The sequence below is a fragment of the Schistocerca cancellata genome, chromosome 10, assembly GCF_023864275.1.
Source record: "Schistocerca cancellata isolate TAMUIC-IGC-003103 chromosome 10, iqSchCanc2.1, whole genome shotgun sequence".
Taxonomy (NCBI): Eukaryota; Metazoa; Arthropoda; class Insecta; order Orthoptera; family Acrididae; genus Schistocerca; species Schistocerca cancellata.
The window spans coordinates 87,073,773-87,088,826 of NC_064635.1; the positions used below are offsets into that span (position 1 = coordinate 87,073,773).

Genomic DNA, 15,054 nt, shown 5'->3' on the forward strand with positions numbered 1-15,054 from the left:
GAAGAGTCTTCTCTACTGCAGTGGGAATGATCAGGAAGTGTGGTGAAGGTTTTCTGTGGTGTTCTACATCTACATTTATACTCCGCAAGCCACCCAACGGTGTGTGGCGGAGGGCACTTTACGTGCCACTGTCATTACCTCCCTTTTCTGTTCCAGTCGCGTATGGTTCGCGGGAAGAACGACTGCCGGAAAGCCTCCGTGCGCGCTCGAATCTCTCTAATTTTACATTCGTGATCTCCTCGGGAGGTATAAGTAGGGGGAAGCAATATATTCGATACCTCATCCAGAAACGCACCCTCTCGAAACCTGGACAGCAAGCTACACCGCGATGCAGAGCGCCTCTCTTGCAGAGTCTGCCACTTGAGTTTGCTACACATCTCCGTAACGCTATTACGCTTACCAAATAACCCTCTGACGAAACGCGCCGCTCTTCTTTGCATCTTATCTATCTCCTCCGTGAAAAAGATCTGGTACGGATCCCACACTGATGAGCAATACTCAAGTATAGGTCGAACAAGTGTTCTGTAAGCCACCTCCTTTGTTGATGGACTACATTTTCTAAGGACTCTCCCAATGAATCTCAACCTGGCACCCGCCTTACCAACAATTAATTTTATATGATCATTCGACTTCAAATCGTTCCGCACGCATGTTGTTGTTGTGGTCTTCAGTCCTGAGACTGGTTTGATGCAGCTCTCCATGCTACTCTATCCTGTGCAAGCTTCATTATCTCCCTGTACCTACTGCAGCCTACATGCTTCTGAATCTGCTTCGTGTATTCACTTCTTGGTCTCCCTCTACGATTTTTACCCTCCACGCTGCCCTCTAATACTAAATTGGTGATCCCTCGATGTCTCAGAACATGTTCTACCAACCGATCCCTTCTTCTAGTCAAGTTGTGCCACAAGCTCCTCTTCTCTCCAAATCTATTGAATACCTTCTAATCTTCAGCATTCTTCTGTAGCACCACATTTCGAAAGCTTCTATTCTCTTCTTGTATAAGCTATTTATCGTACATGTTTCACTTCCATACATGGCTACACTCCATACATACACTGTCAGAACCGACTACCTGACACTTGAATTTGTACTCGATGTTAACAAATTTCTCTTCTTCAGAAACGCTTTCCTTGCCATTGCCAGTCTACATTTTATATCCTCTCTACTCCGGCCTTCATCAGTTATTTTGCTCTCCAAATAGCAAAACTCCTTTAATCCGCACACATATTCCCAGATATTTTACAGAAGTAACTGCTACCAGTGTTTGTTCGGCTATCATATAATAATACAATAAAGGATCCTTCTTTCTATGTATTCGCAATACATTACATTTGTCTATGTTGTTGCAGACATGGTGGACCACTACTACTGGCCGCAGAACAAGACGGCGCAGCGGCTCTTCCTGGAGGATCTGTCCGACTTCTGCGGCCGCGACATGACGGATCCTCCCCCGGAGGACAGCAGCCCGGAGCCCAAGAAGTGGACCTTCTACAACTCCTTCTTCTTCGTGGTCACCGTCGTCAGCACAATAGGTACGTCCCGTGAGCAGCAAAGCGCTTAACCCCTGCCACCGCGACGAACAGCAAATCAGTCCAAAGGCTATATTTACACTACTGGCCATTAAAATTGCTACACCACGAATATGACGTGCTACAGACAGGAAGAAGATGCTGTGATATGCAAATGATTAGCTTTTCAGAGCATTCACACAAGGTTAGCAACGGAGGCGATACCTACAACGTGCTGACATGAGGAAAGTTCCCAACCGATTTCTCATACCCAAACAGCAGTTGACCGGCGTTGCCTGGTGAAGCGTCGTTGTAATGCCTCGTGTAAGGAGGAGAAATGCGTACCATCATGTTTCCGACTTTGATAAAGGTCGGATTGTAGCCTATCGCGATTTCGGTTTATCGTATCGCAACATTGCTACTCGCGTTGGTCAAGATCCAATGACTGTTAGCAGAATATGGAATCGGTGGGTTCAGGAGGATAATACGGAACGCCATGCTGGATCCCAACGGCCTCGTATCACTAGCAGTCGAGATGACAGGCATCTTACCCGCATGGCTGTAACTGATCGTGCAGCCACGTCTCGATCACTGAGTCAACAGATGGGGACGTTTCGAAGACAACAGCCATTTGCACGAACAGTTCGACGATGTTTGCAGCAGCACGAACTATCAGCTCGGAGACCGTGACTGCGGTTACCCTTGACGCTGCATCACAGACAGGAGCGCCTGCGATGGTGTACTCGACGACGAACCTGGTTGCACGTCATTTTTTTTTCGGATGAATCCAGATTCTGTTTACAGCATCATGATGGTCCCATCCGTGTTTGGCAACATCGCGGTGAACGCACGTTAGAAGCGTGTATTCGTCATCGCCATACTGGCGTATCACCCGGCGTGGTGGTATTGGGTTGCCACTGGTTACACGTCTCGGTCACCACTTGTTTGCATTGACGGCACTTTCAACAGTGGTCGTTACATTTCAGATGTGTTACGACCCGTGGTTCTACCCTTCATTCGATCCCTGCGAAACATTTCAGCAGGATAACACACGTGCGCGTTGCAGGTCGTGTGCGGGCCTTTCTGGATACAGAAAATGTTCGATTGCTGTCCTGGCCAGCACATTCTCCAGACCTCTCACCAACTGAAAACGTCTGGTCAATGGTGGCCGAGCAACTGGCTCGTCACAATACGCCAGTCACTACTCTTGATGAACTGTGGTATCGTGTCGAAGCTGCATGGGCAGCTGTACCTGTACACGCCATCCAAGCCCTGTTTGACGCAACGCCGAGGCGTATCAAGGCCGTTATTACGGCCAGAGGCGGTTGTTCTGGGTACTGATTTCTCAGGATCTACGCACTCACATTGCGTGAAAATGTAATCACATGTCAGTTCTAGTATAATATATTTGCCCAATGAACACCCGTTTATCATCAGCATTTCTTCTTGGTGTAGCAATTTTAATGGCCAGTAGTGTAATTGTTTTTCTGTCGGCGATCTTTCTGTTTCATTCTCCTTGAATGTTCGTGCTGATTCAGTATTACGAAGGCTAAGTCCTTTCACAAATCTCAGACGATTTAACTTCGTCGCGAATCTCCGTATCCCGTTATCTTGCTAACGTAAAGGTGACTTTGCTTTAGTATGACTTCCGAATAATGCTTCAGTCTATATCGCAAAACTTTCTAACTTCCGATTAGCTTAAAACACTCTAGTAGCGCTGACATGCATGCTACGATCGCAATAGTACTAGGGAGCGACTAGATAGCAGCTGAAGCTAACATTTCCATTTCCGAGCTACACTGTAGTCACATCGAACTTCATTTTCCATACGGCTACAACTCTCTTCTATGGTAAGTGTTATCTGTGGCCAATTTACCATCTGGGCTTTAACCTTCGATATTAATTATTTTGCAGTACTTTCTTTGATGTTTTTGTTGCTTATCTTATAAAATTATTTCATTCAGTCTCTATTTCATGATAAATATTATTATTCACATGACATTTCTGTTGATCAAATTATCACGAGTATAAAATTTGTCGTCAGTAGCTGCCGTTACTGTCAGGATGACTAATTTTCCTACTTCTTTTACAGCAAGGGGTTGTTTATTAGGGTTTCTGTAATAGGGATGTTACACCATCTTAATATTTAAAGCACCCTGTGGCTGCAGTCTACGGCGCGAGCGACAGGCACGTGAAGTCACGGCTGTTCACTTCACTCAGCCATTCCCTGCACCACCGATTACAGCCATATGGTACGGTAGATCTGTAGGTGGCCAACATAAAGGCCAAAATTGGTCATCATTTTTAAATAAATGGTTATTGCGATACTGACCTTTTCACTAATTAATAGGCTGAAGACTTTTTGTGGCGTCAATTCAGGATAAAACCTGCAGCTTTCGACGATATCCAACGTCGTCTTGGTCAGGAGCAACTGACTGTCAAAACGGCTGCATTGGTGGCCTTATATAGCCCAAACACGGCTCTTCGCCCTGTATTGAATGCCAGACGCCTATAACAGTTTCCACAACAGAACTTTGTCTCGAAAATCCAGAGCAGAAAATCCAAAGAGATTCTGGTCGTATGTGAAGTATGTTAGCGGCAAGAAACAATCAATGCCTTCTCTGCGCGATAACAATGGAGATACTATCGAAGACTGTGCTGCCAAAGCAGATTTACTAAACACAGCCTTCCGAAGTGCCTTCACAAAAGAAGACGAAGTAAATATTCCAGAATTCGAATCGAGAACAGCTGCCAACATGAGTAACGTAGAAGTGAAGCAACTCAAATCCCTTAATAAAAGCAAGTCTTCTGGTCCAGACTGTATACCAATTAGGTTCCTTTCGGAGTATGCTGATGCATTAGCTCCATACTTAACAATCATATACAACCGTTCGCTCGACGAAAGATCCGTACACAAAGACTGGAAAGTTGCACAGGTCACACCAATATTCAAGAAAGATAGTAGGAGTAATCCACTAAATTACAGGGCCATATCGTTAACGTCCATATGCAGCAGGATTTTAGAACATACGTTGTGTTCGAACATTATGAATTACCTCGAAGGAAACGGTCTATTGACACACAGTCAACATGGGTTTAGAAAACATCGTTCCTGTGATACACAACTAGCTCTTTATTCACATAAAGTGCTGAGTGCTTTTGACAAGGGATTTCAGATCGAATCCGTATTGCTGCTTTTGACATTGTACCACACAAGCGGCTCGATGTGAAATTGCGTGCTTATGGAATATCGTCTGTTATGTGACTGGATTTGCGATTTCCTGTCAGAGAGATCACAGTTTCTTAGTAATTGACGGAAAGTCAACGAGGAAAACACAAGTGATTTCAGGTGTTCCCCAAGGTAGTCTTATAGGCACTTTGCTGTTCCTTATCTATATAAACGATTTGGGAGACAATCTGAGCAGCCGCGTTCGGTTTTTTGCAGATGACGCTGTCATTTATCGACTAATCAAGCCATCAGAAGATCAGAACAAGCTGCAAAACGATTGAGGAAAAATATCTGAATGGTGCGAAAAGTGGCGGTGGACCCTAAATAATGAAATGTGTGAGGTTATCTAGATGAGTTCTAAAAGGAACTCGTTAAACTTCGGTTACACGATAAATCAGTTTAATCTAAAAGCTGTGATTTCAACTAAATACCTAGGTATTACAATTACGAACAACTTAAATTGGAAAGAACACACAGAAAGTGTTGTGGGGAAGGCTAACCAAAGGCTGCGTTTTATTGGCAGGACACTTAGAAAAATGTAACAGACCTACTAAGGAGACTGTCTACACTACGCTTGTCCGTCCTCTTTTAGAATACTTCTGCGCGGTGTGGGGTCCTTACCAGAGAGGACTGGCGGAATACATCGAAAAAGTTCAAACAATGGGAGCACGTTTTGTATTATCGCAAAATATGGGAGAGAGTGTCACAGAAATTATACAGGATTTGGGCTGGAAATCGTTGAAAGAAAGGAGTTTTTTGTTGCGACGGAGTCTTCTCAGGAAATTCCAATCACCAACTCCGAAAGCGAAAATATTTCTTTGACACCGATCTACACAGGGAGGAACGATCACTACGATAAAATACGAGGTGCATTCAAGTTCTAAGGCCTCCGATTTTTTTTCTAATTAATTACTCACCTGAAATCGATGAAACTGGCGTTACTTCTCGACGTAATCGCCCTGCAGACGTACACATTTTTCACAACGCTGACGCCATGATTCCACGGCAGCGGCGAAGGCTCCTTTAGGAGTCTGTTTTGACCACTGGAAAATCGCTGAGGCAATAGCAGCACGGCTGGCGAATGTGCGGCCACGGAGAGTGTCTTTCATTGTTGGAAAAAGCCAAAAGTCACTAGGAGCCAGGTCAGGTGAGTAGGGAGCATGAGGAATCACTTCAAAGTTGTTATCACGAAGAAACTGTTGCGTAACGTTAGCTCTATGTGCGGGTGCGTTGTCTTGGTGAAAGAGCACACGCGCAGCCCTTCCCGGACGTTTTTGTTGCAGTGCAGGAAGGAATTTGTTCTTCAAAACATTTTCGTAGGATGCACCTGTTACCGTAGTGCCCTTTCGAACGCAATGGGTAAGGATTACGCCCTCGCAGTCCTAGAACATGGACACCATCATTTTTTCAGCACTGGCGGTTACCCGAAATTTTTTTGGTGGCGGTGAATCTGTGTGCTTCCATTGAGCTGACTGGCGCTTTGTTTCAGGATTGAAAAATGGCATCCACGTCTCATCCATTGTCACAACCGACGAAAAGAAAGTCCCATTCGTGCTGTCGTTGTGCGTCAACATTGCTTGGCAACATGCCACAAGGGCAGCCATGTGGTCGTCCGTCAGCATTCGTGGCACCCACCTGGATGACACTTTTCGCATTTTCAGGTCGTCATGCAGGATTGTGTGCACAGAACCCACAGAAATGCCAACTCTGGAGGCGATCTGCTCAACAGTCATTCGGCGATCCCCCAAAACAATTCTCTCCACTTCCTCAATCATGTCGTCAGACCGGCTTGTGCGAGCCCGAGGTTGTTTCGGTTTGTAGTCACACGATGTTCTGCCTTCATTAAACTGTCGCACCCACGAACGCACTTTCGACACATCCATAACTCCATCACCACATGTCTCCTCCAACTGTCGATGAATTTCAATTGGTTTCACACCACACAAATTCAGAAAACGAATGATTGCATGCTGTTCAAATAAGGAAAACGTCGCCATTTTAAGTATTTAAAACAGTTCTCATTCTCGCCGCTGGCGGTAAAATTCCATCTGCCGTACGGTGCTGCCATCTCTGGGACGTATTGACAATGAACGCGGCCTCATTTTAAAACAATGCGCATGTTTCTATCTCTTTCCAGTCCGGAGAAAAAAAATCGGAGGCCTTTGAACTTGAATGCACCTCGTAAGGGAAATCAGAGCTCGTACGGAAAGATATAGGTGTTCATTCATTCCGCGCGTTATACAAGGATGGAATAACAGAGAATTGTGAAGGTGGTTCGATGCCAGGCACTTAAATGTGATTTGCATACTATCGATGTAGTTGTAGATATTAGGCCACGCAGTACATCCGGCGACACACGCTTTTCAACTACGTCATTTGCTTCGAGTCCTTGTGACCAGCCCGCTAGTTCTTCCATTCCCTCCGATGATGTCTGTGTTGCCGTCTGTCAGCAGGTGGTGTCACTTGGGCCTCACCGCTGGTTTTGCCTTCGTCGGGCAGGCCGCTGTGGCCGAGCGGTTCTAGGCGCTTCAGTCCGGAACCGCGCTGCTGCTACCGTCGCAGGTTCGAATCCTGTCTCGGGCATGGAAGTGTGTGATATCCTTAGGTTAGTTAGGTTTAAGATCCAAGAAGATCCAAAGAAGAGCGGCGCGTTTCGTCACAGGGTTATTTGGTAAGCGTGATAGCGTTACGGAGATGTTTAGCAAACTCAAGTGGCAGACTCTGCAAGAGAGGCGCTCTGCATCGCGGTGTAGCTTGCTGTCCAGGTTTCGAGAGGGTGCATTTCTGGATGAGGTATCGAATATATTGTTTCCCCCTACTTATACCTCCCGAGGAGATCACGAATGGAAAATTAGAGAGATTCGAGCGCGCACGGAGGCTTTCCGACAGTCTTTCTTCCCGCGAACCATACGCGACTGGAACAGGTAAGGGAGGTAATGACCGTGGCACGTAAAGTGCCCTCCGCCACACACCGTTGGGTGGCTTGCGGAGTATAAATGTAGATGTAGATGAAGTAGTTCTAAGTCTAGGGGACTGATGACCTCAGATGTTAAGTCCCATAGTGCTTAGAGCCACTTGAACCAAAACTGCGTTACCACAACTTTGGGAGATTCTATGAAGACATAGCCACAGCACCAAAAAGTCGCTTTTAAATAATACTTTGTACTACGACATGTTTTGTATAAACGTGAGCCTTCGATCCCATCCGTTGACTTTGATCAATGACGTCATAACAATCCCCAAAATGTAACACACACAGTATTTCAAAACGACGACCAATGACTTCACTCGTTCCCACAGCGCTAAAATATAAACTTCAAATACAAAATGGATCAAATTCATAATAATATATAATGAAGCTACAGTAACTGTACAAACGCGGGAAATTGGGAGTTCTTGGCGGAGATAAACTAAAATACAACGTCAAATCACGATAATAGCAACAAATTCATAACTAAACAACCAGAGAATGACGATATACTGGTGGGTTCAAATTAGTGCAAACCAGCTTAAAAGGTATCGAAAATATAACTTGACCTAAATAGCTCAACTTAGGACGATTCCAATATAAAAAGCCAAAAACTGATTGCAGTGCAGAAAGCGTAATGGCGATACACACATAGCTAAACCACGCGAAAGCTAACGAAATGCGGTGTTGAACACCGTTGGGCTATATAGCTCAACTTAACACCCTGATAGCAATACAAAAAGCCAAAAAGCGACACCAATACTAATAGCAAAAAATGGCGACATATAATAGAACACGGTATCGAAAATATCACTTGACCTACACAGCTTGACGTAAGACTGCGATACCAGTACAAAAAGCCAAAAACCTATACTAGTGCAAAAAACCAAGAATGACGCCAATGCACTTTTAGCTAAAAATCGCGGCAGTCAACGAAACTCAGTATTCACATAAAACAAAGACATAATAATAAATTAACGTCACTATAACACACAACTGAGCTTCGAGCTCTTAAAGCAAGATGGGCGCCAGGCAAGAATTTTATACTGGAAAGGAAAATGTACTCATAAATAATAAAAGTTCTTGGAAATTGTAGCTACTATTTTCGCGTGTTTTTAGGACGACAAAAGATAATGTTTAATCTCTGTTGAATGACGTCAACCCACACAAAAGTACCACAGTGAAGCATATTCAGTCGCGACACTCTCTACTGTGAAAATTGTTACCGTGTGACAAGTGCGTCATTAGCGCGCCAAACGGCGGGAAAGAAGCCGCAAAAATAAAGTTTGTTTTCATTGTTTTTCTAGTTAATTAGCGAAATAGTTATTAAATTTTGCTTTCGAGGCATTATTCAATATTATCAAGATACTTGAATGACCATGAAATACATGTAAAAACCGCCTATCTCGCTGATTCAGTGATATAAACTTCAACTTGATGTTGAAGAAATACCTTGGAATGTGTGTATAATTGCAGCTTACTCCCCTGGAAATGAGAGAATATAAAAACATATTTCGTGTATGGGAACAACATATTTCTTTTGTTGTCTGTTCTTATTCTGACAGGCACTTTCCTTGATACGTAATAACTTTGTGGGAAGCCTAATGCTTGCAACATCTTACCCTTCACTCGACTTTCTAATACATTAATATTTTTGTAAATGTAATAACTTTTGCGTCAAACTCGACTGTGCTGAAGATTCTTGCCGTTTGTGGCTCATATGCAGCAACATTTGTGTAACTGCTTTCTTCGGTGTTGGGAAACAGTTTTATTACTTCTACTTCTACATCTACATCCACATCCATACTCCGCAAGCCACCTGACGGTGTGTGGCGAAGGGTACCTTGAGTACCTCTATCGGTTCTCCCTTCTATTCCAGTCTCGTATTGTTCGTGGAATGCCCGCATCTCGTGGTCGTGCGGTAGCGTTCTCGCTTCCCACGCCCGGGTTCCCGGGTTCGATTCCCGGCGGGGTCGGGGATTTTCTCTGCCTCGTGATGGCTGGGTGTTGTGTGCTGTCCTTAGGTTAGTTAGGTTTAAGTAGTTCTAAGTTCTAGGGGACTGATGACCATAGATGTTAAGTCCCATAGTGCTCAGAGCCATTTGTTCGTGGAAAGAAGGATTGTCGGTATGCCTCTGTGTGGACTCTAATCTCTCTGATTTTATCCTCATGGTCTCTTCGCGAGATATACGTAGGAGGGAGCAATATACTGCTTGACTCTTCGGTGAAGGTATGTTCTCGAAACTTTGACAAAAGCCCGTACCGAGCTACTGAGCGTCTCTCCTGCAGAGTCTATTCCTTTATTATTACGCCAGGCTGGTTTTTCCTTCAGCTGCAGTTGTGGTAGTTTATCTGCTACGTTAAAGAATATAGGTATTGCATTCAATACACTTTTGTTTCATATTCACTGATTTGACTGGATTTTTGAGTAGATATACGACGAATTTCTCCAACAGCTCAGGTCTTCTGCTGTTTACTAGCAATTTCTTTGTTCTTAAAAAGCATGACATTCTCCAGTAAATATCTGTATGTTACAAGAAAATCGCAAATAAACTGTTCTGTAATGTAGCGGTTCACACTTCCTAGGGTGGTTAAGAAACCTAAAAAAAGACAAATGTGGTGTCTGCTTCTTGTCCTTGCTCCAATTTATTGCGTTACAGACGCTCCGGTTCGTAAAAACCGTTCTCCAGACCAATATAAACAAATACGATTGGCTTTCGCTTTCCGAGGATCTCACCAAACTCAACAGTATAACTTCGTGGCCGCTTGGTGCGCTGCGATCGCAGTAAAAAAAAAAAACTGGAGTGTCACGACTTTTATTTTAGACTGTGACAGTGCTATGTCACATCTCAAAGCCCACGGGCGGTATTAAAAGCTGAAATTCGTGGCGCAGGGACATTTCGGAATGGTGTTAGGGAGTTGGGTTGGCGCAAAAGCAATTGTATTTTAATTTATTATTAGGTATAAATAGCCCAGAGCGCATACAGACTAAGCAACGACCAAGGAATCAATCATCGTTCCATTGCACAAATATACCTATATATTCTTGTCTACTCTGCCATTCCCTTCCGCCATCACCTGTTCGTTTTAGATCCATGTAATTGTCACAGCTTCTCCTCGATGTTTTCCAAATACTTCTTCCTAGGCCATCCCATTCCTTTCCTTCCCGGCAATTTCCCTTCAGGAAGGTTAATGATGAATGTGTCTCATGACCCGTCCACTAAATTTCATTTTTCTCTTTCCCGTTTCCTTTAATAATCTTCTCTCCTAGTTGAACTTCCCTCTAGATTCCCATGTTGGTTATTCTTCAGACCAACTCGTTCTTGTCATTTTCAGCCATATCCAAGTTTCGGCAGCTTCAGGTCGATTCCTTTCCAGTCGCACTTGCACTTCCTTACAGCAGTGTACTCCATGCAAATAATTTAGCAAAGGATTTTCTGACATCTATATTTACCTTCGGAAAAATGCTCCTATTGGAACACAAAAAATGCTAATATGTTCTTGTTTATTTAAATGAAAAGTGAGGTACCTTATTCTAATTTGCTCATCTCCTTCAAAACTCTTCCCAAAAAGTTTGGTATGCGAAAATACTCACGCTTTTTTTAACGTCCAGTTCACATCAAATTCCCAAAAGCTCGCCTAACTGTAACTCACTCATACCCGCTAATCCATCGCTGTATAACTTGTTCATACCCATCCATTCACAGTTGCTCTTTCTCACTGACTCTTTCAGCTCAACTCATTATCTCTTTGTGTCTCTGACATTGTCTCTTGTGGCGCAGCAACAGTTCCCTTCGTTCTGTCTTACTGCTACAGACTCATCTCACTTTCACTGTCTCTCTCTCTCTCTCTCTCTCTCTCTCTCTCTCTCTCTCTCTCTCTCTCTTTCACACTGCTAATATCTCACTTCTTCCTTCCTAATGCTGCTCTCTCTTCTTACTGTCAGCATCTCTGGTCTCTCCCTCATATACTCTCTCTCATTATTACTGGCTCTCTCACACTTCCAGTTACTCTTTCTGTTTATTCCTCCTCCTAGGTCACCGTCTGCTTCACTCTTTTCCTAGCACTATTCTGTCACTCTCATCACTCTCCACTGCCACTGTGTCCCTCTCTCCCACACTCTCATTGTCTCCTCCGCTCTTTCTGTAACACAATCACTGTTACTATCTTCCAGTGTTTACTATTTTTGCGTCTCTTTGCCTCTACCACTGTCTTTTTCTCTCCTAGCATAAAAAAGCGCGAATATGTTCGCATGCCAAAATTTTTACAGGTTTTGAGGAAGGTAGTATGTGACCGTTAGTACCTCACTTTTCAGTCAGGATTCTTTTAAATAAACAAGAACATATTCGCATTTTTTGTGCACCAACATACACATTCTTCCGCGGGTTCCCTTCTTCTCCCTGGTGCAGCAGGGCATGTAACTTACATGAAAAGTAAATTTAGCTACTTCACTTACGTGAAACTGAAATAATGCGAAATGACGAGTAATTTTACATCTCAGACAGGATTTTACGTGCAAAAAAAATTTTGCATGTGGGTTTCAGTACTAAAAATATGAAGAAACGTTTCAAAGTTTTTCGAAATAGGGATCTTAGGAATACGTCGCAAAAATTACAGCCATTTGCAGTGCATAGCCGTCTCAGAATCCGCGGCTGGGTTTTAAAACCCAGAAAACTAGCTTTTGGGGTGTTTCTCGATAACGGATTTTTGAAAACGGAGAGATAGCTCTTCTAAACAAATGCCTAAAGAACATACCGTTAAAATCTGGGCAATTTTCTGCTGTTATTTAGATTTCGCCTCATACCGGATTTTACTGTAGAAGTAGGGTGCCTTTGAACCTCTGTTATCTTGGAAACGAATAAAGATTTTACAAAAATTTTCGAGGTATGTACTGCAAAAATTTCAGCCATTAGCTGTGTATAGCCGTCTTGGAATCCTCGGATGGTTTTGGTCCGATGGTGAAAATATAATAAAAACACCCTTTTTATGGTGTTTTCCGTGGAAACCCCTCTGAACTACCGATCCCTCCTTAAGTCACATCAAGCCCACCGTACATCACATCAAATGCAAATAGAAAAACTGATTTTCTCCATTTTCTTTATCAGGAGGACGTGTGTAATATACTGCGATGTAGGATAGTGACATTAAGACAAGTAAGTGTTCCCCAGCCCAACGGCTATCCAGAATACTTCACCCTGCCTTTTTGTCACCACTAGGACTTGAGGTACAACCACCTAAAAATCCCGTTTTTTTTAGCGCGGCATTTTGGAACGTACACACATCAAAAAAAGTTTTCCATCACTTCGGTTCCGAGAGTTCAGGAACCTGTACAGAAAATTGGAATACAGATACACATAAACACCATTTCCGTCCTTTTTATTGCTCATGAAAACCACACATTGCATTTTGTACCACCATACAGCATCACCTTCAGAGGTGGTGGACCGAGCGGGGTGGCGCAGTGGTTAGACACTGGACTCGCATTCGGGAGGACGACGGTTCAATCCCGCGTCTGGCCATCCTGATTTAGGTTTTCCGTGATTTCCCTAAATCACTCCAGGCAAATGCCGGGAAGGTTCCTCTGAAAGGGCACGGCCGACTTCCTTCCCAATCCTTCCTTAATCCGATGAGACCGATGACCACGCTGTCTGGTCTCCTTCCCCAAACCAACCAATCAGAGGTGGTGGTCCAGATTGCTGTACACACCGGGACCTCTAATGCCCAGTAGCACGTCCTCTTGCATTGATGCATGCCTGTATTCGTCGTGGCATACCATCCAAAAGTTCATCAACGTACTGTTGATCCAGATTGTCCCACCCCTCAACGGCGATTCGGCGTAGTTCCGTCAGAGTGGTTGGTGGGTCACGTCGTCCATAAGCAGCCCTTTTCAATCAATCCCAGGCATGATCGATAGGGTTCGTGTCTGCAGAACATACTGGTCATTCTAGTCGAGCGACATCGTTATCCTGAAGGAAGTCATTCACAAGATGTGCACGATGGCAGCACGAACTGTCGTCCATGAAGACGATTGCCTCGCCAATAGGCTGCACTATCGGTCGGAGCATGGCATTCACGTATCGTACAGCCGTTACGGCGACTTCCATGACCACCAGGGGCGTACGTCGGCCCCACATAATGGCACCCCAAAACAGCAGGGAACCTCCACCTTGCTGCACTCGCTGGACACTGAGTCCAAGGAGTTCATCCTGGCCGGGTTGCCTCTGACGATTGTCTGGTTGAAGGCATGTGCGACACTCGTCGGTGAAGGGAACGTGATGGCAATCCTGAGCGGTCCATTCGGCATGTTGTTGGGCTCATCTGTACCGCGCTCCATGGTGTCGTGGTTGCAAAGGTGGACTCGTCATGGATGTCGGGAGTGAAGTTGCGCATCGTGCAGCCTATTGCGCACAGTTAGAGTCCTAACACGACGTCCTGTGGCTTCACGAAAAGCATTATTCAACACGGTGGCGTTGTTGTCAGGGTTCCTCTGAGCCGTAATCCGTAGGTAGCGGTCATCCACTGCAGTAGTAGCCCTTGGGCGGCCTCAGCGAGGCATGTTATCAACACACAGTTCCTGTCTCTCAGTATCTCCTCCATGTCCGATCAAAATCGCTTTGGTTGACTCCGAGACGCCTGGACACTTCCCTTGTTGAGAGCCCTTCCTGACACAAAGTAACGATGCGGACGCGATCGAACGGCGGTATTGACCGTCTATGCATGGTTGAACTACAGACAACACAACCCGTGTACAACCTTCCTATTGGAGTGACTGGAACTGACCGGCTGTCCGACCCCCTCTGCCTAATGGGCGCTGCTCATGCATGGTTGTTTACATCTTTCGGCGGGTTTAGTGACATCTCTGTACAGTCAAAGGGAGTGTATTTGTTATACAATATCCTTAGTCAACGTCTATCTTCAGGAGTTCTGGGAATAGGGGGTGATGAAAAACATTTTTTGATGTGTTATTAGGTACGCATATGTTTGTTGGTTAAAATGTTCTTTTGAATCATAAACGCCTGTTTTGCCAGTGCAATCCTTTTCTCCACTGCCATTGTCCTCTGTATTTTTCTACTGAGATAACATAATTGTTCCATCTGATCAATTCTGGCGTCATCAATTCTCATATTGGTTTTAATTTAGCTCATACTTTTTCGTATTACCATTACTTTTGTTTTCCTTATGTTCACTTTTAATTTCCATAGTTCAAGAGTTTGTAATAGAACTTGCAACATTTTATTCAGTTCTTTTTCGGAGTCTGCAACTATTACAGTTTACGGCAAATTTAATACAGTATATCTTTTACCATTGTCTTTCATTATCTGTGTCTCCCCATTCGTAATCTGAATAGT

At 44.2% G+C, this 15,054-nt stretch overlaps 1 protein-coding gene across 1 annotated transcript in view; it reads left to right on the plus strand.

Annotated features, from left to right (window-relative positions):
* LOC126106151 (open rectifier potassium channel protein 1) overlaps window positions 1-15,054 on the plus strand; it is a gene marked incomplete at its 3' end in the record, with an annotated part of 205,169 nt that overhangs the window by 120,871 nt on the left and 69,244 nt on the right. Inside the window, exon 2 of the mRNA XM_049912392.1 lies at window positions 1,350-1,532. Coding sequence (XP_049768349.1) covers window positions 1,350-1,532 — 183 coding nt within the window. The remainder of the gene's footprint in view (window positions 1-1,349; window positions 1,533-15,054) is intronic.